This window comes from Ammospiza caudacuta, chromosome 3 (genome assembly GCF_027887145.1).
Source record: "Ammospiza caudacuta isolate bAmmCau1 chromosome 3, bAmmCau1.pri, whole genome shotgun sequence".
Taxonomy (NCBI): Eukaryota; Metazoa; Chordata; class Aves; order Passeriformes; family Passerellidae; genus Ammospiza; species Ammospiza caudacuta.
This window is the reverse complement of record NC_080595.1, coordinates 99,113,678-99,140,546: the sequence shown is the minus strand read 5'-3', so window position 1 is coordinate 99,140,546 and position 26,869 is coordinate 99,113,678. Positions and strand designations below refer to the sequence as shown.

Below are 26,869 nucleotides of genomic sequence, written 5' to 3'. Positions count from 1 at the left end.
TGCATAAGCAGAAGGATGTATGTAAAGAAAATGTTTAGTCTGTATTAGTGGCCTCTCTTGCTACTAAATATGTGATTTTGCCAAATAATCAGTGGGTCTGATCCAGAAAAAACTGCCCATCACTGTGAAAGTTTTTCTTAGCTTTTAGAAGTCCTAAATAGGATGTTTTGACTTGGTATCCTTCATAGAGCAGAAAAGTTCTTGTTAAGGAAATTGATACTCAATTTTTTCTTGATAATTTCATTGAAAATAATAAGGTATGTGTGGCTTTGGCAGAGGATTTTTTTTTCCTTTCTTGTGACATAGAAGATTTTCTTATGCAACCCAAATTTTGGAGGAGGATGTTATATTTAATATATAAACCCCACAAAGTTAATATTTTTGTTTTGGGGATCATAAATTTTTGATGATTTAATTCTCCTCTGTTGAATGTGGAATCGGCTTACACTTGACCATGAAGTTAGTCCTCGGTTGCATGTGATGATAGAAGAGTCTTTAGTCTGAAGAACACAGAATTAAGTTCAGGGTCTGTAGAAAGCATTTTGGTTCTGTGGTGGACAAGATGAGAACAAAAGATTAAAAATACAGTAAGACAAGTTCACCTTAAGCAGTAGGAAATATCTTTTGAAAGTAATTGTAGTGAAACACTAAACAAAATAAAAATTACAATGTAATAGACAGCATGGAAAAGGTTGTTTCATTACTGGAGACTTAGAGGAGATGAGACACTTGTCAGGTCTAGAATTGATCCATCTAAGAGAAGCACTCTAAGGTTTTATGAATTCCAATCTACAGCCCTTTATCAGTATATTTGAGAGACTCATGTCGAAGATGTTAGTTGTTTTCATGTTGTTTCTTCTCCCTTCTCCCCTCCCGGAATGGCAGCATTGCAGGTATTATTTAAAAGTCTAGAATTTTATGCCTCTAAATACAGACTTCTAAATACACCTTTGTGTATTTAACAAAATTAGGAATATACTTACCTATGGAAAATTCTACTTATTCCCCCTCACCTTTTGACTCAGAGGGTATGAATTAGATTATATTTGAGAAAAAGAGCTAAAATAAACCACATTTTAACAAAATGGTACTGTTATAACAGATGGACAGTGGAGCCCTCTTTGTCTCTGTCACTGATTTGCTGGAAACAGTTTTGATCCTTGAACTTTATACAATATCATTCATGTAATTTGGAATGGTCAGAGTAGTTACTGGTTTTTAAGACACTGCTTTGCCGGTAAAAGTCATTCTATTGACTTGCTTGTACCAGCAGAAAACTACTTTAAGCTCTATATATGAATTTGTGATATGAAAGTCTAGTTAGTTTCAGTATAGCAGAACCAAAAAAACAGCAAGGATAGAACTTTTTTCCTCCTATAAGTTTCATCATTTGACCAAGTCCATAAAACTTGATTGGCAAACTGACCTTGCCTTGACACAGGCATGCTTTTTTTTTTTTTTTGTTAAATGTACTGATTTTTTACAGAGTTTAATTCTTAATTTACTTCTCTTTTGCACAGTACACTCTAGGACATTCAAAAATATCGATCTCCTACTAATACCTCTATGCAGTTGCACCATACCTGCTTTTTCCTCTTCCCACCATCTACCCTCTATTTATTCCAAGCTGTTTTGTTAATTTGGTTTTTTTTCCAAAATGTTTCTGTGGTTGAAGTTTCTTTGATGATCTGCAAGGCATCTTTAAGTTTATAAAATATTCTCTATTGCCATTGAAAGTGTTTTTCCTGCTACTGCTTCATTATGCTTTGGGTTTTTTCATTTTTATCCTTTTCACTGCATCTCAAAATTTCTGCTTCTTTCCTTATAAATTGGCTGCTATTTCTTTAGAATGGAGAAATTTCTTTTCAACACCCAGTCTCTGCTCAGGAAAACACCTAGACATGAGATTCAAGGGCAGACTCTGAACTGATTTAGGAATGGTTTCTTATCATAATAGCATGTTCCTCAGACTGATTTAAGATTGCAGTCAGTGATGGTTAATAATATGTAGTGTGGCTATTATTTACCCTCTAAATTTCTGCTGTTGCAAGCAGTTGTATGTGTGTTAGCACAAGAACAGTTGCACTGATTTGTGCTTCTAGTATTGGCTTTTGGCCTGAGACATCACTTAGTGGAGGTCTGAGCAAATAAAACTGAGGAGCACAGCCCAGGGATTAGGTCATGTACAAGGATCAGCAAACCTGCAAAATACAGCCCCACAGCTGTGTTAGATTTGTTCTGAGGTGCTTCACTGCAGTGGGAATCAAAACAGGATGTTTGCCATCAGCTGGCCACTACTAGCTAAGCAAGAGACAAAGATCAGCAGTTACCTGTTACCTAATCATAAACAGATACCAGGGAGGTTGATCCAATTAAAGCTTGTCCTGAATTCAAGTTGATTTTCATATTGCATGCCCTTAACAGTTATGTCAAATACCCCCATTTCCATTTAAAATGATGTACAGTGAAATACGTGTTTGCATTAGGTCTGTGACATATTGTCTTTCTGGTTCTTTCCAAGCATGTAAAGAAGTAGGTAGCTACATGTTGGTGTTGTACTGTGCCTCAGAATCATTCAGCATCCAATGGAAGGACCATGTTCTGAAAATTCCTACTGAAATACCTAGTTAATTCTTTCAAATGCTCTTTAATATCTGTAGTGGATATCAGCATATTAAGGGCTTTGTCTGAGTGCACTGATGCATTAACATTTTCTTTAACTCTTGCTTTGGAGAGAAAAGAAGCTAACTACTAACAACCTATCTGCTCTTGAAACATCTGAAAGACCTACCTAACTGTTCAAATAATGCTCATGTCCCTAAAACCTTTGTTATTTGCATGTTCCATAAATCAAACCCTTTTCCTTATTACATGGACTGGAAGAATGCCTCAGAAAGGGAAATATTAGATACTTGTGCCAAATTTATGCAAATATTTTGCTCTTTGTCAATAAATCAGTTTGTTTCGGTATTGTAAATCGTTATGCATTCAATTGTTGCATTACAAACAAAAACATCAGTCTATATTATAGTATTTATCATTCTGAATTTAATGAGATTTTCAAGAAAAGAAATCTCATAATACACCAGTTTTCATTCTCAATTCAGGTCCTTTTTGTTGACATTAGTTGTGTTACATAATGTCCTTGCATGTACTGCAGGGATAAAGAGAAATTAATAGAAGAGGAAGCTGGCTGCACACGCTTTTACTATATGTTTTCAAATGATAAAAAATTACTCCAGTACTTGTACACAAATGTGTGTAGCTTAGTTTTAGTTAAATAATCTACCTGTATTCTTTCACTGCATTCCAGAAAAGGGTGACTTTATGCCCGAGAAATTTATCATAATTATCAGTCCTACATTTTTACTGAGATTACATGTTTCTTTGTAAATAGCTAGGAGAGATAGGATTAGAAAAATACCAAGATAATGATCATCATACAGTCTTACAAGTCTTTTCTGATTTGGAATTGCAGCTTCCTACACAAATGACAGGCTTTTAGGTAGTCAAGCATTTGAGAATATTTGAAAACTTAATGGTACACCATATAGAAGATTTATATTGGTCTAAATTGTGTATCTTTGGCCATACCTTCTCTTTGTTTCAGATGGGATGTTTTTGCATTAAGCAGCCTTTATTAAAGTATACTTGGTTATTAGAAAGCTGTTAGAAAAAATAATTAAATTACACACTTTCACTACTTTTTTGGGGTATTTTTCCAGTCCCAAATCCCATATATTTAATTTTACCGCAAACTAAATACCGTATTTTTTTCCTGTTTTATTGAACGGGCAAACAGGGGTAGATGGTCCCCCTCCCTAGAGAGGAGACGACCTACTAGTCCCAGGATTCATATCCAGCATGCATCTCCAGAGGATGACAGGTACTAGTCAGCTCCTCCCAGCTGAAAAATGCCTTACTGCATCTTGCACTCTCAGAGGAGTACACTGAAATTTAGAAGTGTGCATTTGTGTGGAGACTTGCAACCTCCAGAAGCCCAAAATAAAACAGCAGTTTAGGTATCATCTCTGCGTTTTGTTGAGCTGTTATAAAGCACAGAAGAATTAACATCTTTTCAAGTTTTCTGTTTGTCTGAATAGTCACAAGGCATGAAATATGATGTCTGGTACAACAGAGCATCATCTGTGTTAATGTTCTTTAGTCTGTCTTTACCTGCTTTTGTAAATGGTGCTGGTGCTTTCACTGTGGTGCTTTATAATGTGAGAAATACTTGTTGTAGAGCATATTCTTGTGTATATGTTTGTTTTCATTGGTTTTGGTTTTCCTTTTTTCAACAAACTGTTCCTAATGGGAAAAAACCCCACAGGCTGATATGTTGGAGGTCTTGTTAACACTTTGTAGTTGATGTATGTAAAAATTGGCACTCTTTGTAAATTCTGTCCAAATCAGGATGGCCTCCATGGAGCAGGTTTCCTAATAAGGTAGGTTTTGATTAAGAACATCAGGGCTCTAAGTAAATTTTTATGCTGAATATCATCTATGATTATTAAAAGCACCTTTGTTTTTTACTTCTCACAAGCTTTCTAATCACATGAGTTTTGGTATCCCATTGCTTTGGCAGCAGTAATTTTTTTCTTTGTTATTTTATTTCCAGATAGATATTTCAAGCAGACATTGTAATTTATATTTAAGTGCAATTTCAAAATTGTTCTTTCAGTATTTTTTATTACAGTAACTGACAGGACACAGATTAATGTAAATGCAGATTAATGTAAGTAATCTTTACATGAACTTATGAAGCTGCATTTAAAAGTGTTTTAAGACTGAAATACCAGTGGTGCCAGTCCTGGCCTTCTGCTGAAGTCTACCCACAGAACTAATATTTTTACTGTGATTTATCTTGTTTACTTGGTACTGGAAATATTCCACTCAGACCAGGTGGGAAGTGTGTAACTGTGTGTGGGTAGTATTTTCTTTTTTAAATTGGAGTTAAACAGCATTATAAATTACAGAATTAAAGTAGTGAAACATCATTTTGAAGCTGTCCTCCCTTACAGATACTGCATTTCCAGAAATTTTGCCAACACATCCCTTTGATAGGACAACTACTAAGAGTTTACAAATGTACTTTAAGTCTTTCAGGCATTTTTAAGTAATTTTGGTTCTCATTTTTTGAGTCAATTGAAAGATTGCCTTTGACTTCAGGGTATCAGATTGAAAAAATAAGGGAAATAAGGTTTTCCTCTAAATACTTCCATTCTCAATGCCAAATAGTAAGCCTTTTTACATCAGCTGAAATTTTGTGGAGAAAGGCTGAAATCATCTAATGCCCACTAGCAAACATTTTACAATGAAACATCTGTAGGATATGGAATCTGTAATGGCAAGGTTTTTGAGATGGATAAACAGGAGTCTGATTTTCTACCTGAAATCAGTGCCTACCTGTGTTTGGAAGTCTTGCATGCAATCTGGTCACCAAAACCCAATGATGAGCAGTCAGGCACTGATGAGCACAGAAGGAAATAAAGCTAACCTCAATGCTGATGAGTGTTTGCAGCCTGTGAGTTCCAAGATTTTCTCTGATATTAGGAGAAGTCCTGAGAACCTTGAGTTTTTTGCATATCTGTAGAGAGAACATCAGTGAAGCAATCATAGGTGCTTTTCCTTTGTTCTCCACTCTAAGTTTACATTATTTCTAATTTTGACAAATTAATTTTTTTAACATTGTGTTTATTTCTAATGGTTATTAACATAAGTTTTGATAAAATTTTTGGCAAGATTGTTCTTCTGGAATTTGCTCACTTGCTGTATCAGGAAGTGTCTCCTTGATACTTGATGAGAAGACATGAGTTATATATTATTTCAGTGTTAAAAATTTGGAAATGTTTGGTATCATTTATTTCCATAAGATGTTTTGAAGGATAATTTTTCTACTGGATTTAATAGCATAATTCCTTGAAAGTTTTTTCAGCTTTTTTATTAGAAATTAGGAAGTCTAAATGTCTAGTGTCTACAGTGTAGACAGACGGGTATCTGGAGATCTGTGAAATTTAAGTGATGATAAAAACAAGGTGAATGAAAGCTGAGTATTTAATGGTAGGTGAATTTTTTTTCAGATTGTTCATTTGAAAAATCTGCAATATAACATCAGCATATAACCAAGACTGGATAAAATGAGCCTTTAAAAAAAGGAATTCTTATATATTTTCATTTAAGAGAAGTGGCTTTTGTCAGTCATGCATGCATGTGTAAGAATGCTTGTCCCAGAGTCACCTGAAGCCAGCTGCAGAGCAAGGGACCATGCAGATCCAGCCTTTAAGGAAACTTCAGTAAAAGTCAGGAAGTGTTGAACATGACATTCCTGGTGGCTTTAAGGCTACATAAAGTAACACTCACTGCAAGCCACTGAGGGCTCCTGTACAAGACAGTAAGAAATAATATAAAAATACTGGACACTGAATTGTATAACACTGTTATGTTTTCATTTCAGAAGTAGTAATTTTTAATTTCTGTAGGCATATTATAAATTTCTGTGTGTAGATTTGTTGGCAGGTAAATATACTGAGGCACATAGAATTTTGGAACATGAACTGTAAATAGCTTGTCTGTATATAAAACAATATGTAGTGTTTGCCTAAATATGGTATGTATTGTTCAATGATTTGGTGTGACAGTTGGAAGATTTATGATCTTAGGGAGAAATTTTAGCCATTCCTGACCCTACTGGGTATAGATGCAGATATATTACAAAACTTATGTTATTAGGGAACCACAAATTTTGCTGAGTTTTCTCATTAAAATTCAAATTTTATATTTGAAAAAAAAATATTCCATTCATGGATCTTGTCATATATTTCATTAAAAACAAATAATAAACCAACAAGATAATATTTTTTTCAGATTGAAAGCTGTGAAGAAATTCTACAGCTTCAGCAGAAATTAAAATTCCATAGAAATTCAAAGATATTCCTATATACCTTTTATTTTTAAAAAATCTGAGTCAGTTATTCTACTTCACTCTTGAATTACTGAAAATTGTTACTGTAGCAGACTGTGTGGCAATGGAACATGAAGGTATCATCAAAATGCATGAAATTAGGAAATTTACTTGTATTTTTGGGAGAATTTCACAATATAATGACAAAATATGCATCTTCTTAAGCAAAGAGGTTTTTTATATGTTTATATATTCTCAAGAAGGATAATTGCACCATAAATTAAATAACAGAACTGCCATTCAGCATGTAGAGCATATAATGGTTTTTAAAAATACTGTTGTGGCTTTCATTCTATACATCTTTACATCTTAGAAGGTTGATCTTACATCTAAAATTTTATAGTGTTTGGAATAGGAAAATGAGAAATACAGCCTTTTTCAGTAGATAGTGACTTAATGCTTTTTGTTTATATATTTGCCTGCATGTCTCCACCTTCACTGCATGTGACCATCTCTCTGTTTCTGCTCATTCCGTCCAAATTCACATCCATGATTCCAAATATTGTGAAGAACAAGGACGCTGGAGTCTTGCATTCCAAAACAGGACAGTGTAGACCACCTAAGTGCTAAACCTGGAGCAGCACAGAGGTATCCTTATTTACTCAAATCATAGATCAAAGTAAATGAGGTATATTGGTTATAGTATATTCTTCATGTTCTCTACATACTTTCACACATTCCTTTTTATTTTTTTCCCTGTTTTATGTACTAGTACATATGTGCATGTACCATTCATGGATAATATTTTTTTCTCCTATGCAGTATGTTTAGGAAGTAAGTCAGAGCACGTTGAGCTAATTGGAAATGTATACAGCATCATCTTAGCCAGAGGGAGGAACCAAAAAGGAAACTGATTTTCACTAATTTCTAGCATGTGCTGCCCTCATGACAGCCCTGAGAGCAGAGAAATAAGTGTCCTCAGCTCATTAGTGCTGTGTATTGCTGTGTTACCTGTCACAGGAAAGCACATCCTGCTCTTGGCTTTTCCATCCCACTGGAACCACTCACTGTGAGATCTCTTTCTCCATTGTGTGCAAGTCACAATCGAGGAAAGCAACATTAGGAGAAAGAGAAAAATAAGCCCCAGACAGAACCAACTAAACAGAAAATGAAGAGGGTGACATAATTTGAATGCTAATGCTGCTGCATACAGTGGATATAGCCATAACTTAGAAAACTTTGCTAACTGTAGGTTTTAAATAAAGCTGCAGCATTTAATATGTTTGTTTTCCTCTGGATCTACTTTATATTTGTCCTGGCAAAGGAAAAAAATTAAAAACAATGGCAATATACAAAAATAAAATAGATTGAGGACAAAAGGGATTTCTGTTTCTAATCTGACATACAATTTTGTGAGAAAATACATTTTTTAAAATCCCAAAAGCATCAGGTTATGACCTCTGCTCATGCAGAAAATATTTTGTATTTTGCTGCAGTGTTTTCTTTTTTGTAGAATCTACTGCATCACAATAAAAAGCTCATCAAAGACTGCAATGGGTAAAAATAATGAAAAACAACTATGATTATGTTCTTTGGGCATAGTTTGGTGTCACAGCTGTTTAGGTCTCCTCCAGTGCAGACACTGGATTACTCTTTATAACCTCAAAGGTTTAAAAGGAAAACATGCTATTTTAAATGTTATTTTTGTCTGTTTTGCCCACAGTAATTTGTATAGCCTGATACATGACATTGATTGTATCATTGCAAGATCTTGCATATATTAGTTTGTCAGCATTTCTGGTCTAGGATTGAATAATCATCACTCCCTGGTTTTACCACTCCTGAAACACTGTGTGCACTTTTTTCTCTGAAAAAATAATACATATTGATGATTTTCTGAGGTTTAAAGTAGTAATCCTAATTTGTAAATACTGACATTACTGTGGATACTACAGAAAATTTTGGAACAAAAGACATGCAGAGATTTACTTATTATATTTATAGTCCTGGGTAATAATGATGAAATGTGGCTTTACCTTTGTTCTTATATGTGTAGACTCCTATTACTCCTCATTGTTATTATTTAATATCAAAGGGAGTGCTTAGATTGTCTGAGGTAATTAGTGCCTCATTATACAAATGTCAGATGAATTCTGTAAAAACTTTGTGTAGGAAAGGATTGAAGGAGTGAAATAATTTCTAACTTACTTATATTGACTAGGAAGAAAATACAATTGGTTTAATCTGTTTCTAAAAGCTTTAAAAGGTAATAGAATGAGATTTTTGAAAAAACAAGTTTTTATTAATGTAGTGACAGCCTTTTTTAAATCTGATATCATGCAGTATTTGTTTTACTTTTGAAATTTAGATTTAAAAGCAATTTTAGATTGATTTAAACCTTCAAATAATATTTTCTGTTTCCTTCTGCAAGGTTCTTTTCCTGCTGTCTACTCTGAACTTGTTTCTCATGCTGTTAAGAGGTGCCTTACAGGGCTATGAGGAGTCATTGTTTCTAGTTGAATGCAGGCCGTGAAGTGCAAAGTAGTTGCAGGCTCAGTCAGGACTGATGTTTTCTTCCCTGTTTTGGTACCTCATGAGCTGCACACCATGAGCTTCAATCAAACCTAATTAATGCAATGTCTCTTAAAACTAGACTTCATCAGCCTGTTTATGATGATAGTTGTCACTTTTTCATCTGTCAACTGTTTCTTTTATTACCTTTATAATGCATGAATAAATAATCTTCATATTTCTGTATTCTTTTTCTTCTTTGTTTATTTCTTTTATGACATGTCATTTCGCAGGCAGTCCAGAAAAGTGGAAAGATATAGCAGCCAAAAACAAGCTAGGAAAGGCCCTGCAGCTGAAACAGAAAGGTAGGACTGTTGATTGATGTGTAAGAATCTCTTATTATCAGTCCAATCCCAGATTTTGGAATATAGCTCTAATACAGCTTTTTTGGAACATCTATGACAGAGAGCTATGTTGCCATCATTTACAGTATTATATATTTTGTATCTGTATTTCTATCACTTTGTTGCATACATGTGGAATTTTTCTAGCATTTTCCATCATTGCAGATCAGCACAATGGCAAAGACTAGAAGTGCTTTTCTGCACTTTAACACTGATTCTTTTTTAAAAAAATCCTTATTTTGCACTAACTTTGAGGATGATCACCACAACTGATAATATAAATAGATAGACAGGTAGATAAATAATTCAAAATGCCTCTGATAAAATCAATTTCACTTTAATATATAAAATTTTAAGTTACACATTTAAATCTATAATGTCATAAAATTAATATAAAGACTGGAACTTTTAAAATTAATTAATTTTTTATGAATTTATATTGTCATTATATCTTAACTTTGATATTACAGTAGTATGGGGTTACATGTTCAAAATCTAAAGAAAAGTAGAAAAAGTAGAAAAAATAGAAAAATATAGATATAGAAAAATAGAATAGGAATATATTAATAGAAAGGTACTAATGAAATAGAATAGAATTATATAGAAACAATAATGATATATATGTAAAAAAAATAAAGATATGTACTGAATAACGAATACATCTAGTTATGATTTAAACCCTGTAAATTGACTGAAATGAGGGAGGAAATCCTGCCTCTGTCAGAAATTGATTAAATTATTTTGATTCACAGAGGTGGAATGTACAGCTGTTTACATTGTGAGAGCTTTAAAACTCCCATGAACAACACAGACATCTTTGTTTTCAGTGAAAATGCACATTATGTAACAAAACTTAAGAATTTTTTTTTAGTTTTGCTGTTTCTGATCCCAGATTATTGTTCCTGATCCAAAAGAGATGGCTACATTTTCCTTGAGTCAGATGACTGTTGTCACAACAACCCAGGTGCTTTTTCGATTTGAGTCAGAGAGATTACCTAAAGGATGACTGAAATCCTTGCTATGATTGAATCAGAGACTTTTGTGCCATGGAGATTACTAAAACCTTTTTTTCACTGTTTTTTCGGACTTGTGAAAACTAACTGATGTCCAAAGGTTTTGGCTCTCAGTAATTCAGCAGTGAACCCAGGGGACGAGAGCGTAGGCAAACACAAATTGTACTGCTTCTTTGTACATCTCCATGGCACCTGTTGTAGGCTTCTGTTTCCATAAAATGATTCACTAGCATTAGATGTGAGACAAAAATGTTTCAGTAAGTCTGAATTCTGTAGTTCAGTATTCCATCACAGATGTAATATTGCACTAGTGACAGACAGTTTTGATAATAGGGCAAGCAATGAATTATCCTGTCAAATATAGCTTGAGACTATTTTTTCTTCAAATATTCATTTTTCTCTTACAATTGGGTTTTATTTTTTTATTTGCAAATCCTGTCTACTATTAGTTTACTGGAATAACCTATCAGCAGATTACTGGAATAACCTATCAGCAGATTACTGTAATAACCTATCAGCATGCTCTCAGCTTCTCCATAAGGCATTTCAACATGCTATGTAAGATTGAGTTTTCTGTGTAGTGTGATAGCTTAGGAAATGTAAATAAAAGAGAGAAAACAGCCTCTTGATAGTTTATAAAGCCTAGAAGTTCTTCTAATTTGATGAGATAAGCCTTCTAGATAGGATTCAGTAAAGTGTTCTGAAGGAGTAAAAGTGATTACACAAAAATAATTTTCTGTTCTTTTATGAATGGGCAAAAATATGTTTATGCAAATTTGAAATTGTTTTCTTTCAGCCCTAACCCTAGAATTACCAGATTGGACATTACTTGTTGTATTTTAGGATACAAACAGCCTTGATCTGTATTTTCTGTATTTGGCATAGGACACTATTCCAGGGGTGAGCTGGAGATTGGTGACCCTCGCTTATTCTTAGTTTTTCTTTATAGTTTCTTAGGTAGGAGCATGCTACTGAGGCATCAGTTTGAAGGGAAAGGAATTAGAGTTTTCCTGTGTACTGGCAGAGCTGGAGTCTGTGGGATTCCCCTGTAGGCCACTGATAGCTGAGTTAAAAGGTTTGCTGCTTGCAGTGTCTCCTTCCTCTGTGAGGAACCAGGAGATACACATGTACATGCTCATTGCAGTCTCACTGCTCACCAGGTAGCATTTTTTTCCCAGATTCCTCTCCTCTTTCTACTTCTTATCTCACTTCTGTCTCATCTTCTCACTAGCTTTTGTCTTCCATACTTCTTCCGTGTTCCCCTTTGTCTCAATCTTCTGATCAGCCATTTGCAGGCTTCTTCCTGCAAGTAACAGATCAAGGGCAGCAAGTCCTAAATGCCATTCTAGTTATTCTTCAATTGCCTTTTGTCTCTCTTTTCATTAGCACACCAAGAGGCATATTAATCTCATTGTAATACTCCACCTAATGCAAACCTTAAGCCTGATTTGTCTTCATTTGAGTTAAGCAGATCCTCTGTCCTTTTCATGGAAGGCATGTCTATAAAAAGAGTGTTACTGGAGAAGGAGATAAGTTTCTGAGTTGCCGGTAAGTCCTGTCCTGTTCTGTAATGGTGGGACAGACTTCTAGTGTTTCACTGGGCTCTCAGATAAATTCCTGTATATTTAGCTTCTAAAAGGAAAAAAAATCAGAACTGAGAGCATGATGATTATGTTAGATTGAAGCATTTATCCATAGTAAAAGCAAACAATAACTTTCTGGCACAGATTAAGGTCCATATTTACCTTATGGATGTTATGATATTTAGACATCTGATAGATGCTTCAAACCTGGTTAAGTGCAATAGTTTGCATGGATTGCTTTTGTAGTCAGCATGGAGAAACAGAAAATTTCAGAAGTCAGGTCATCTTTGTTCTTGTAAGCATCTTTCAGAATCAGGAAATTCAGTATCTGCAAGAATATTATGGTTATCACTAGGGCAAGCCAGGAGTTAGCTGAGGAAATGTTAGAATTTAAGAGAGGGAATACAAGCTCAAGCAACAGAATCTTGGTGGTTTTTTTGCATTGTGACTCCACAGGGGCTGTTACTGATGAAATTCTTTCGAATCCAAACCCGTTTGTTGTCCTTTGCAGACATCCTTGTGTTATTTCATATATAGGGGCTTTTTTAGGATTGCTTCTTATTGTATGATAGCCATATGAACCAGAAAGTTCCTTGGATACCTTGACTGTGTCTTGTGGGGAAGTTGTGCTGGGTGTTGGAAGGGAAATTTCGTAAGTGTCAGCAGAAATTAAAAAATCCATACAAACAAACAAACAAAAACCCCAAAACCAAAAAAAAAAACCCAACACACTACCCCACAATGAAATGATGGCACAAGAATTGAAATTTCTGGTATAATTTCTGATACAGTAGTACCCTTCATAAAGGCTACCCTGTTGGAAAGCCAAACAAGAGTAAAAAGGCACAGTTAGAATATTTTGGCACTCTACAAACTTTGAGTGCTTCAGGTTATCTTGTAGTTATGGACCTAGTAGTAATTATGGTCTGTTATACTAACACGATCAATCACTTTGCTGCATAATATTATTTATACTTTCATTAGAGTTTCTTTAGAACTATATTTCTGTTTTAGTCCTTACAGGTACTTAAATAGATTTTCTATTTCAAATTGTAAAGGAAAGTAAGGGAATCACAGGTGTGCTTCCATATTGACCTTTTTTAGGTCACTAACTGAAATGCAGTTAACATAAGGTATGTTTTAGAAACAGAAATGCTTTTGTGGTAAACCCAGGTATTCATAGTGCTAGTCCTGTGCTAGTCCTCTTGTATGTATTGTTAGCTTGTGTTATGCTGTGTTCACACAGCAAACTCTGATCTCACAGGCTGAGAGAAAGTCAGTTGATCTACCTAGTGAAAGCCAACAGTATTTTGAACTTGCACAAATGTGCTACTTCAAATTACAAGTGATGTACTTGCAACTGGATAAACTGCTTATGCACTATAATGAGGTGACATTACTGTAACTGGCAAGGGCATTTCACAGTAAGCTCTCCTCAGCAATCTGCTGCTTCTCATCTTTGTTTTACTTTCTTAAACCTTTTCCCTATAGTTATTATAGCTGTCCATACTTATTTTAAATGTTAGGGTTCCAAAGGGATTTGATGCTTTACACTCTGAAACTGTATCTGTGAATAAGACATCAAGTAGCCAAAATGTTCTGAAATAGTGCTAGCTAGAATTCAGCCAAAGTGATTTAGGATGTTTACTTAGATATGAATATTAAAAGTCTTGTGCATGTTTTACATGCACACACCCTCCCTTATCCCACCCCAGTTCAAAAGTTAAAGGTCTTTTTCCTTCTTTGCGTTCTGGGGAAAAAACACACACTGTCCTTTGGAAATAGATGCTTGCTGTCCAGTGGCCTTATGCAATTATTGCATTAGCATAAAGGGAATATTAAATTTATTAGAACATAAAAGTGGCATTTTATATTGCCCTTGTACCAATGCAGGAGAATGTATAGAAATTGGGAGTAATAATCATAAGTGGTTCTTAGAAAACTGCCTTCCATTCACTGCTTTTTCAATATTACTTTATAAAAAAAAAACCCCCAAAATGACAAAAAAACATAAACCAGAGCAAACCCACAAATAAATAAATAAATTAAACAAACAAAAAACCAAAAGGAAACAATTTTTCTATAGCGGAAAGTAGTTAGAGAAATTAAATGTAAGGCCTTGACTTACATTTGACTAGGTATCTAGGCCGGAGTATGTGCATATGGCATAGACCAGATGCAAACTTTTTCAAACCCATCTTCAGTACCTGCAACTTAATTTGTGTTTAAAAATCAAAATATAAAATATGTCTTCATTTGCCTTATTTTGCTTTCATTTCAATTTCATTTGCAGAACACATCAGCAAGGAAGTCCCACGCAGTCTCCTCCTGCGGACACCTCCTTCAGCAGTCGTAGGGGAAGACAGCTACCACAAGTTCCAGTAAGAAGTGGCAGTATAGAGCAAGGTATCAAATAATGAGCTTGTGATAGCTCAAACTCTTTGATTTCTTACGCTTCTTTACTTTAAGTCTTCTTGCATAACTATATGTCCAATGCTGTAATTCTACCAGTAAAGCAATAGAAGAAAATGAAAGCATCTTTGCAGTTTTGGAAATCCAGTGAAGTTTGACTGGTGGGTTATTGCATGGGGTTTAATTGCCTTACTTTTCTAGTACCTTTTCATGTTTAAATTTTCTATTTGAGTCATGGTAGTTCCCAACATGTCTACTATGTTATCAGCAAGAAAAAAAGCAAAACCAAAAAAAAACCAACAAAAAAACTGGGGCAAGGTTTTTTGACAGTCTTACTCATTTCTTATTTTGTGATTTATATTTATTGTTGTGCATTATTAACATAGATTAATAATAAATGTCACAGATCTATTTTTCTTCTGGAGTTCATAGTTCAGTGAATAAAGAATGAAAACAATTACCATGGGAAATGTGAGAGCACAGGTCACCAGTCTTTTCTTGCTTAAGAATAAACTGATCACGCAAAGAGTGATACTTGTTTCTGAAAAGGACAAGGTAGACCCGATGATTGTGGAAGAAGTTTCTTACCTACTAAGATCAAATAAGGATGTACATTGTTGTTTCCTTTTCTAGCAACATACTACACACAGAGAACGAGCTGTTATGGTAAAATGAAGTGGCACAATGGAAAAAATGTGTACATTCATGTTTTCTTCTGTGTTTAAAAAAACCTGTTGACTACAAGCAACAGCTGAGATTGCCACATTCTAAAAGGTTTTCTTCTTTGTGGAAATTAAAGAAATGCTTATAATGATGAATTATTGTAATGCATTGCAGAACTGTCGGCAGATCATATTCTGGAACAGATAAAGTTGCTGACCATGACCACCTTATCATGGCAGATTACCAATGAGGTTTTCTTGTGTGATGGCTTGCATTAATCTGCAATTAGTTTGCATTAACATTAAGGCTTTGAGCTGTGATGGCATACAACCCCCTGAATTAGCACATATAAAACGTACTCTTACTTTATAAATGTGTTTATTTTGAATGATTAATATACTGATATAAGTGACTTTTATTAACTTTAAACTTCCTATTCAGGTCCTCTCATTTTGTAGTGGCTCTAGTACTGTCTGAATTATAAATTACATACAGAGTTTCTATTTCTGCATATTAGCAAGTTGGGAGCTTTATAGGGAAATGTAATAAGTAATGAATTTCAACTTTTTTCAATATTTCTACTTCAATTTCAGAATTTGGTAAAATATATTATGATGAATTAGCTTTTAATTTAATTTTGATTTGGCTTTCCTTTTCATATTCATATATCATCTTTCTACTGGTCTTGGTAACTGGTGTGTGAGAGTAAAACACCAGTGTGTGTTTTGTTGAAGACATTGGAATGAATGTAGACCTTTCCATGAAAATGAGTAGAAATGGGATGTGTACAGAAGAGGAAAGAAAAAATGAAAGTTGAGCAGAAGGCCAGAACTACTCTGGGTTTATAAAGTTGTTGATACCGTGAACACTTGTAAAGTGATGCAGTTTCAGTGAACTCCTGTTTACACTTGTGCTTACTGTGCTCGCGCCTTTCATGTGAAATGTGCAGGTGAGATGCGCCGTGGTTTGGTGTTGTTACACATCGTGCCACCTGTTGCTGGGGCTGTTTCACAGCACTTGGAGCCAGTGCTTAAAGACACAGTGCCTGGGTTTTGTCTGCGTGACTGACTTTGCTTCTGAATGGGGGATTTTCTTATTTTACCCATGTTTAATGCCCTGTTCCGGCTCAGAACGTGTTTGCAGAGGAGTACGAAGTTGAATACATTTTATAATATGTGCTTAAAAAATGGTGTCAGTATCTGTTGAAGTACTATACTAGTATATCTAACTTAATACTACTGTTAGAAATTAAATTCACTAAGGCCATAAGACCACAGTACTTGCTCTGATTTTCAGTACCAGATTTTAATATTAGTTTCCACCTCTATAATCCCTGACAAATGAGTACCAGAGTCAAATGTAGTGACCAGAAGTGATCTGAACTTAATGTAGTATTGAACCCAGAACATACTGAGGTCTGCAAAAGATTTGTATTAACTGTGCTTGGAACTGGCATGTGTCCTTATTGGTTTAAACTCACAGTCACCGTAGATACAGATGATGTCAAAACCTAGTGCAATATTCTTGGAAATATTTCAAAATGCATTTTCTTCCTATATTTTGATGGTCATCTTGACATCATGCATTTCAAGGAAAACCTGTGTGATATGCCATAAAGTATCATTTTTATAGTAAAGTACTTCTTTGCTTTCCATAAGAATCCTATTGTTTTATGAGGGTCGAATATTCGTCTAAATATATACATCTATGAATCTAAATATATACATATATGCATTTAGGTCTGTTACGCAAGGCATAGCGATGGCTGCAAAAAAAATTACATATTTGTATATCAAGAATGGGCTTCTTAGTTGCTGTCTTGAACATTCAGAAGACATAGAAGAATCCAGTGAAGTAATTTTTTTACTCTTTAAAGTCCTCATTATGGAACAAATGAGATTTAATGAACGAGCGACAGACTGGTAGCAGTTTTCATGTGGAGAAATAAAGTTATATTTTAAGTACTAATCTCTGATCTTTAACTATCAATTGTAAGTGATCATATCCATGCTAATAAGGCTTGGCTGACATATTTCAGACATTCCATTTTGTTGTCAAGTTTAGAACTAAACAAAAGCTTGTTTCTTTGTCTTTACCGAATAATATTGTCTTAGTTACTACTCTGGTTGGCAGCCTGAGAATCATAAAAATTCAACTTACAAGAAACCAAGGTAGTTTTCCAAGATCCTGAATAATGCACATACTTTCTTAAAGAACAAACCAAGCTCACAGAAGTAATTGCTACAGAGAAGACCAAAGTAGTTATCCTTATTCCACTATAGAAACAGAGTTGATCAGGACACTACTGATCAGGAATGGAGAAACAAACTTAAATGTAGAGGAAAATATCAAGTTTATAGATTAAAACCTTTAAACAGTGTTATAATTCACACTGGAAAAAAAAGTGAAAAAATGACAGTCTTCTTGGTGATTATATTCTGAAGAGGACAGCAGCTTTGTGTAGCTTTAGAGTGGAGTTGAGGCATAGTTATATTATATTTGAGAAAATGCTAACTAAATAATAGCAACTTGAGGGCATGCAGGTTTTAAAAAGTGGGTGCAGTTAAGACTGTAGGCTTCTGTAATTTTTAGGCAACATGATTTTTATCTTTATTACAGTCATATTCAAGGACGACATAGTTGTATTTATTTCCTTTGCAACCCTCTCAGCAGTATTTACTGGAACAAAAGATTGGGATGCTGTTGTATTGAAAGGTCTTGAGATGTTTGAATATTGAAAATTAGTCCTGTATAGATGTGTCTGTGTGTGTTTTCAAGACATCACAATCTAATAGTAATTTCCCTAACTTATGCTACTAAAGAAGTGGTTTTGATTTTTCTTGTATTAATGGATGATTTTATAAAAGGACCTAATCCTATGAAGATGTTTTGGCTCAGTGACTAAAGCAGTGAAATTCTAAGCCATGGTAAGGACAATGGTGTATTCTCAATATGTCATTCTGTGCTGGGCTGTAAGAGACTTGCATCACTGTATTTTTATTTGCATCATGTTTGAGTGGAACTGTGCAATAGTTAAGAGGAATGAGGATTCTGCGTTGACTTTGCCTTTTAGCTGTTTCTATAACAACTTTGTGGTGTAGTTGCATGGTTTTAAAATTATACTTTCGTATAAAGGGTACATCTGTGGTCTTTACTCAGTCCATCCTCTGTCCCTGCAGCTATCAAACATCACAGGAATTCTTTCTTGAATATGATTTGAGGGTGGGTTTCTGCACTTTTGCATAATGGTTGATCATTGTATTGATCAAGGAAGTGAATATACCAGCAGATAGTAGGGATTATATTATCGCTCTAGCAAGTAAATAACAAAGGAGAACAACACTGTTGAAATTGATGAACCAGCAATATAAATGTGCAATGGTTGTGGTATAGCAACAATCTTTCAGGGGTAATTTGTGCAAAACAGGTCTTACTCCCTCTATCTGCCTTCTGTTTGGGTCTTCTTTGGGTTTCTCTTTCATAGCTTTGACAATGTAATTTCCTACTTCAGAAGTCACATAATGAGAGTAAGGTTTGGGATAACAGCAGTCTGTTTCCACATAAAGAGCATCTCTAAACCTGACTGGAGCTGTGGGGTTGTGTGTGTTTCCAGTGGCATCTGGCTGTAGCAGTAGGGCTCACGTGGTGACACCGAGCAAAGCAAGTGTGCATCCAGCATTAGGTGTTGCTGTACCTTAGATCATGTTGGAAAAAGCTGTATGCAGCACTTGTATGGAAGGTGAAGTGCATGTGTGTGAGTGTGTGTGTGTGCTAGTGTTACATCAGGGAAAACTACATGAAGATTCTGCTGGAATGAATGGAGATTACATGTATAAAGTTCATGTGTGATATTTGTACAATGGTGATGTCACAGAGGAACAAAGTGTTTTGATGTCCAGTATTTTTTCTTTTAACAAACAAGAATCAGAATTTTGTACAGAAAATCAGTATGTTGTCAAATAATACATTGAGTTGCAAGTATCTTTTTATATTTAACCAATGTAAGATCCCAAAAGAAAAAGAAGTGCTAGTGAAAACAGTTCTGCGTTTGTGTACTTGATCATTGAAATGTCGTTGCAGTGACAGTATGGTTTTGGTAATGGTAAAAGATTAAACCTTTTCAGTCAAAAAATTTTTTAAATCTATCAGTATAATAATTGAGTGGCAGAAGAAAAAAAATAAGTCCTTTCAGTTTTAGATATCAGCCTATCAATGTTGTTTGTTTTGTCTCCATATTTCTGATTTTGTTTTTAAATTATTAGGTGGCACTGCATTTTCTGAGGCAGCTTGTGGAATCTTTGCTTATAATGGGGAGTATTTTTCTCAGCACTGTTAACTTTCGCAAATGAGCACAAGGCTCATAATCTTTTATGTTTTCCTTAAAAATGGATTTTTAATAGTCTGATGATTATTGAGTATTATAGATTTCAGTTAATACTGAAATAAATTTGTAACACTCATTATTGCAGAAGAGGCTTCAAATAGTGCTGTGTGGTTCAGAAGTAAGAGTGATATTTAAAACAAGGTTTTATGTCATTCATAAATTTGGGTATGATGATACTTCTCTAGTAGAATACTTAAAGATTCCACAATCTGGTTCTCTGTAACATCATTGTTCCTGTTAATTTTAAAGAAAAAGTCATAGACTTTATTATTTGTCATGGTTTATCACTTTAATTTTCTACATTACTTTTACATCTGCTGGAGTACTGACTACTGTACATGCCATTGTCACATGTAACACATTTCTTTATCTAACTTTAAATTTGCTGATTTCTTTTTCTGTTTCCATCATTCCGTGCATTTAATTCATTGAAGAGCAAGAGAATTTTAACTCTCCCACAAAAGGTAAATATTTATGTAATTTTTTTACAAATGTTTGGCAACTGTTGATACTGGCTTTTGCTTCATTATACTCCATGTCAGTGCATAGGTTTTAGTTAACATTGTTAACATACAAAAAGGTTGTTTCTCAAATATCACTATGCTGTCTGATGCCCCTCTTTAGAATCTGACAATGGTTTCTCTCATGATTTCTCATGTTCCTATTGAAATGCAATATACTGGATTTAACAGAAGTAATCATGATATTTTACAGGATATGGTTCAGAAGGTGCTTGATTGATTAAATGTTCACACAGACTTGAGATTTTTCCTAAACTGTTCTTGAGTTCTGCACAGCACATGCTTCTAGTGATGCAGCCATGGTCCTTGGCAGCAGTGAAAGATGTTTCCTAGGTGTGGGCTTAGGAATAGTTTAAGGTCATGATGGTCAGAAACCATTTATTGTATGCAGAGACATTCTGAACAAAGAGCTGTGTTCTATTTGCATGTCAGTCTCATGTCAGAAAGTTACTCCCATTGTGGGGAAGGTTTTAGGGACAGACATACAATGCTCACCTTTATGAATTTATGCCTGTGCTGATACCAGAGAATCAGTGAGCTGAAGCAGCAGCTATCTAAAGCTGTCCCAGAAAGTGGAAACTGTAGTCTGTTATGTCTCTGTCAAAGCCACATTGCAGAAAAGTCCTATTTTTTTCCCTTTTAGCTGAAAGTAGAAATTACTTCAAAATGCAAATGAAGCTTGTAGAGAAAAAAAAATTTAAAAACCCACCCCACCCTTTTAATGTTACAATCAAAATACTGTGCTACATCAATATTATTAGCACTGATTAACCTTTTCTAAACTTTATTCCTGAGTCCTGCTCATCTTGGGAAATTCTGGTCTGAATACAGGCTTGGGTGGGTCACAGCCAAACTGTGAGTTGAACTTGAATCAAAGTATTTCCTGCAACTACTTTACTTTCTGAAGGGATGAATGCTTACGTAAAAATAAAGCAACTTCTCCACTAGGTATGGACTCCAACATCCATGTCAAACATACAGAAGTATGTTTTCATGATAATGTTAAAAAGAGATGAAAAAGTGATATGCAAATTAGGTGTTAGCAATTATATGTTTAGAATATTCTATGAAATGTCTTAAGGAAGTGCTAACAGTGGTTGATTTTACAAATTATTTCTGTCTCAGTATTTATATTTCTCTCAAACAGGACAGTACAAATCAATCTTACCTGTTTGTTGGTTATGCCTCTGTCAAGATTTGGGCTGCAGTGGATATTTTTTTGTTTAAAGCAATGGACTTTGTGCAGACAAACTAGACTGTCTCTAACAGGTTTGTAAAAGAGCTTGTTTCCACAAGATTTGGATGGATCTGGCTCAATATCTGGGCGTGTGTAGAAGGTGGTGGGATATTTACATGTACAGATTCCTCTGGCTCAAGGGAGCTGATGGCAGATGGAACCCAGGGGCTAAAAAGAGCTGGGCAAAAGAAGAGCAGCCAGAAGAGTGAAGTCCCAGCAGATCTGGGGGACCATAAATATCTTAATTTGAGGTGATTTACACTAGTAGCTCACTGTAACTTCTTACAAGAGGTAATAAGATTAGATAGTAGGTTAGAGATTAGGATGAGGGAGTTACAGGATGTTTTATGAAAGGAGACATAAGTGTGAGGGAGAGTATATACTACAAAAGTGAACAACACTGACCATATGAGTCTGCAACAAACATCTGTTCCATCAATTGAAAAGGTTGCCATAAAGTCTTCAGCAGATTATGAAAATGCTGAAGGTTTTTTTGCGGCCAAAATCAGTGGTTTGTTTTGTAGGTTTTTGGGGTTTTTTTTTCTTCCCTAATTTTAAGAGGTCTGTGTTTGTTTCCTTGTTGTTTCCTTTTACATAGAAGCTTCTCTGTGGATCATCCCTGAAGCTCTTTGAGAAGGAACTGAATGTTGCATCATCCAGTTCAGGTTTCTATATCTTCCTTCTGGAGTGAGTTGTTAATATCAAGATGGCCACCATGCCTCTATGTGTACTGAGAGATCCAAGCTCATCTTCCAGCTTGGAAATCTGAATATGTGCCTTGGTTGTGCCTTAGTTATGACTGGGAGGAGGCCCAGAGAACGATCAGCTCCCGTGGAAAGGAAATCCATGCACACAAGCTTGAAGTAGCTACAGCAGGTTCTGGTCAGGCAGACAGGGTTCAGAGCCATCTCCCTCACTATCTGCATGTTGCCATTATTTTTTGAAGTTGTTTATTCAAAAAAAATCGTAGCAAGTTCTTCATCTTGGCAACAAATAGATTTTTTTTTTTTTTGTTTTACTTACCTTATATTTCAGAACATTTTTCTGCTTATGATTTTGTGTGTTTTTTAAATTTCCTGGTAGAGTTTGCTGAGAATTTTTATAGCCATGAAACCTCTTGCAAGGATATTTTGTATGTGCATACTGCAAAACTCATCCTGCAGGTTCAACAGAAATGGAGACTCTGTATTATTTCTGAAATAGATCATCCTGGTCCAACACCAGTGTGGCTTTTCTGTCCCACACAGCCATCTCTGCACTAGAGGACTCTCCCATCCAAATCTTGTTGCTGCTTTATTTCCTTGTCTTTGTTATGGACATGAGTTCTGCCTAGTTTATTCCTCAGCTGCCACTCCTCAAACCAGATTTTTTTTTTATTATTTCATATATAATTCCTCAAACCAGATAGTTTTTTCCCCCTGATCCCCATCCACAGAACATCTAAGTTGCTCAGACAGATTAATTTCCTAGTTTTTGCTGTGTACATGCTTCTTGATGGCACTACAGCTGTAGCTGTTTGTCACTGTTTAACCTTTCTGCCTAATGTGAAGATTGAAATTGAAGAATAGGTCGGACCTCTCCTGTCTTCTGGAATAAGTGCAGTCCTCTATTCCCCTGCCTGAACCTGTTGAGTTTGCCCCAGAAGCATTGATTATAAGTTTATGAGATAAATTTTAACTTGAACTTACTTTTCAGTACTTTGTTATGTAAGAAATCTTTGTGTCATTTTAGACTTCTAGACCTTTTCTCTGAAAGTTTGCATCATAAAGAATGGATGTGTGATGAATTCTGGAGAGAGCTGCAGCTATCTGAAATCTTGATGCCTGTTTCTTTGTTATGTAGCTTACTCTGACATTTAATAGTGCATGTAAGACTTGGAGTTTTTCCAAGTCATACTGTTTGCCTGCACCTCCTCATTCTGTCTTGCCCATCTTGAACAGAAATATGAAGTGCCTCAAGAGAAAAGGCTGCCTTTTATTCAGACTTCATCCTTATAGAAAATGGTATGGCCAGTGCTAAGACATCCATATGTTTTCTACCATCTAGAAAAGCACAGTAATGCTACCAGTTTGAATCACAGACCATGTAATGTCACCAGTCATTCTGGCATTAGGCCCATGCTTGCCTTTGAGCAAGAATGTCCATTTAGAAAGGTATTTTCATTTAATGAGTGCAAGGGATGGAAATTTTTTTCCTGGGCTTAATCACTTGACTTTTAAACATATATCTTACTACTTATCTGATTTACCTACCCTTTTTGAAATGTATGAGGGGATTCTTATCAGATATTATTTATTGACAAAATACACTGTTTTCCAAATTTTTCAGAATGTAGAGTCTCTTTGATGAATGTTGCAATATGAAAGAGGTGGATATGCAAAGATTTAGAGCTCAAGAATAAAAAAAACTAGAACTAGAAAGGCATCTACAGCATCTTTGCTGTTTCTTGCTCGTTCATTATTGCTGCTCATTTTACCATCCGTATTTAAATGATCCCACATAAGTTTCATACATTGTGCTGTTAGCCTAATAGATGGGTGTTTAAGGCATCATGTCATTTGGATCTAACATGGAATTTAAACCCCTTATTAAACCTTAAAAGGAGAACTTTAGACCTTAAAATTACTTCTATTTCCTTTGTACTGGCCACTACTATTAGTGCTGCTTTTGTAGCTCTCGGTGATTTTCATAGGATATGTCTATTGTTGATGCTAATGCAAGTTTAATTCCTTATAAAGTCATATTACTTTAATTGTTAGATTCATAATCTGTGGATAACATGCCATATGACTAATCTCTCTAGAAAGATTTTATTAAAGAAAAAAAGGAAAACATTATCTGCCCTACTAAATCTGATATATTAGTATAGAATATTGATTATTGTTTTGTTATTTTGTACATAATTGAAAATGTGGCATATATTCTGAACATTTAGGATTCTAGCCAGTTCTACCTTCTCCCTGAGTTGAACATCATTTAGGGGTTGAAGCATGCCTATAGCAGTTTTCTGAGGATAGTAATAAAGGTGAGGGCTGTCAGCTAGTTAGTGGCACGAGATGTAACTCTGTAAATCTTAACATAATAGTCATATATTTAAAGGAATGTCACTAGCACATAAAACCTTAGTAAACAGGTAAAGTCTTAGAAAAATTAAGTGGCTATCTCCTTTAAGAAGAGACAAGTGTTAGTCTGTCCTAATTTTCTTTGAGGGTAGACAGCAGGCTGGAAATAAGATCTGTAGCTATTTTCTTTAGTTTATTCCATGCCTCTTTCAAGTGGTGTCCTACAGAATTGCATATTGTAGGCTACCCCCAGTTTTATTGCTGAGTATGATGCTATACAGCATGGAATGGTCCCTCTGGTCAGTTGGGGTCTCCTGTCCCTCCTTTTTCTTGTCACAGCCTGCTTGGGGCAGGGGGAAGCTAGGACAGGGCAGGGGGCTGCAGCATGAGGAACAGAGAAGGCCTTGGTGCTATACAGGCACTGCTCAGCAATTGCTAAATCACTGATGTCTTATCAGCACTTAGTCACAACTAGAAGAACAGGCAGCTGTGAAGAAAACTGCCTCCATCCCAACCAGACCCAGTACACCTGGGATTACAGGAGTCAGATGGGTTTATGAATAGATTAATGGAATTGAAATATAACATTTTGATTCCATTCATATGTGTGTCTTTTCTCTCCTGCATGGCTTGATTGTTTATGTACATCATTGTTGCTAACCTTCACGTGGTTTATTAGTAATAAGCTTTGGCTATAAAGTTGCACCCTTTATTTAAGCAGTCTGATCGATGAGTTCTCCCAATTACTTTTACACTGATCGATCTCACACCTGAATTATCAGCCCTTGAAGAGATGAGAGTTACAGCTCTTTGAAGTGTGACTTCTGACACCAGAGAATAACACATTGACACAACTGATATTGATGGTAGTTTTACCACTATTTTGAGACACTTATGGTAAATATTCATTATTTAATTCTAGAGCCACTATAGAGTTTAAAGGTCTTGGGATTACAGTGCTTTGATCTGTAAATTACTGTGTAATTCTGCCTCTCAAGACCTCCAGGAAAAGCACTCTGTAAATAGTGATGTCCTTAAAGAAAGTAGATCCATATTTTTCTAAGAGACAGGCTACGTACTTTTTATGTCAAGTTTTTGTTACCTGTGGTAACCAGGCCTGTTCCAGGAAAGCAATGTGATCATATGGTGTTGTTACCTATGGTTGTTACAGTTTTGCTAATGTGCTTTTGCTCCTGTGTTAGACCTTTTTCTGCTTCTCATGATTAACATGTAAAGGTTTTCCCAAGCCACTAGTCAGGCAGATAAAATTTTCCATCACACAACTGAGCTACATTCAACATATGCTCAGATATGCATGGTAAATAAAGCTGGAAAGAACATAGTTGGATTTTCTAGAGTAGTTTCATGCAACTGCATGCTTAAAAATAAATTCACAGCCAATTGGTGCTAAATTGCATTATATTTCATGCACAAAATCAAATTTCTCCATTGGAGAATTAGATTTACTTCACAGTGCTCATTAATTGTTCTCACATTCTTTGATATAGTAATATATATATAAAGAAAAACCCGAGCATAAATGTATTAAGCTTAAGGATTTAAATATAATAAAAGTCAATAATTACAGAATTAAAGTTGAATATTTACTCAGTCTTGACTGAAGTAATAACCTCTGAAGTATCATTAAATTACATAACAGAATATTCTTTCCCAGGTATTATAGGTAATACAGGGTAACAAACCATATATATTACTTAGTATAACATACAGTTGACAGGCTAAAGGACCTAAAATTCACACAAAGAAAGGTTTATGTTTAGAGTAACTCAAATCTGTGCACCATACACATGTAGGGCTAAATTTTTAAAGGGGTCTCATTTTTCCCTCTGATTTCATATCCTCAGTCTATTTCATGCACGTATGATAGGATTAAGATACCAATTTTTTTTACTTCAGTCCCTAATTGATCTATCTTAATCCTTTCATATCTGTCCTTAACATAAGAGGCCATCTTTAAAAATTTCACCTAAAGTGCTCAATTTTGCCTTCAGATACCTCCATGCAACTTCCATTGAAGTAATTGGAGCTGTGCCTGCATATCTGATGGTGGAACTGGACTCATTGCAATTAAGGTACACATTTACTGGCATAATTAGTCATCTGGAATAATTGCTGGGCCCAGTGTGACATTCTGCACGTGCAGAATTTGCTAGATTG

At 35.1% G+C, this 26,869-nt stretch overlaps 1 protein-coding gene across 18 annotated transcripts in view; it reads left to right on the top strand.

Annotated features, from left to right (window-relative positions):
• Positions 1 to 26,869, top strand: part of RIMS1 (regulating synaptic membrane exocytosis 1) — a 306,518-nt gene that overhangs the window by 210,510 nt on the left and 69,139 nt on the right. For 10 of the 18 annotated variants that reach the window (XM_058801444.1, XM_058801434.1, XM_058801441.1 and 7 more), the window contains 2 exons: positions 9,706 to 9,777; positions 14,706 to 14,818. In XM_058801444.1, coding sequence (XP_058657427.1) covers positions 9,706 to 9,777; positions 14,706 to 14,818 — 185 coding nt within the window. The remainder of the gene's footprint in view (positions 1 to 9,705; positions 9,778 to 14,705; positions 14,819 to 26,869) is intronic. The other 8 variants (XM_058801443.1, XM_058801433.1, XM_058801438.1 and 5 more) reach the window with 1 other exon arrangement.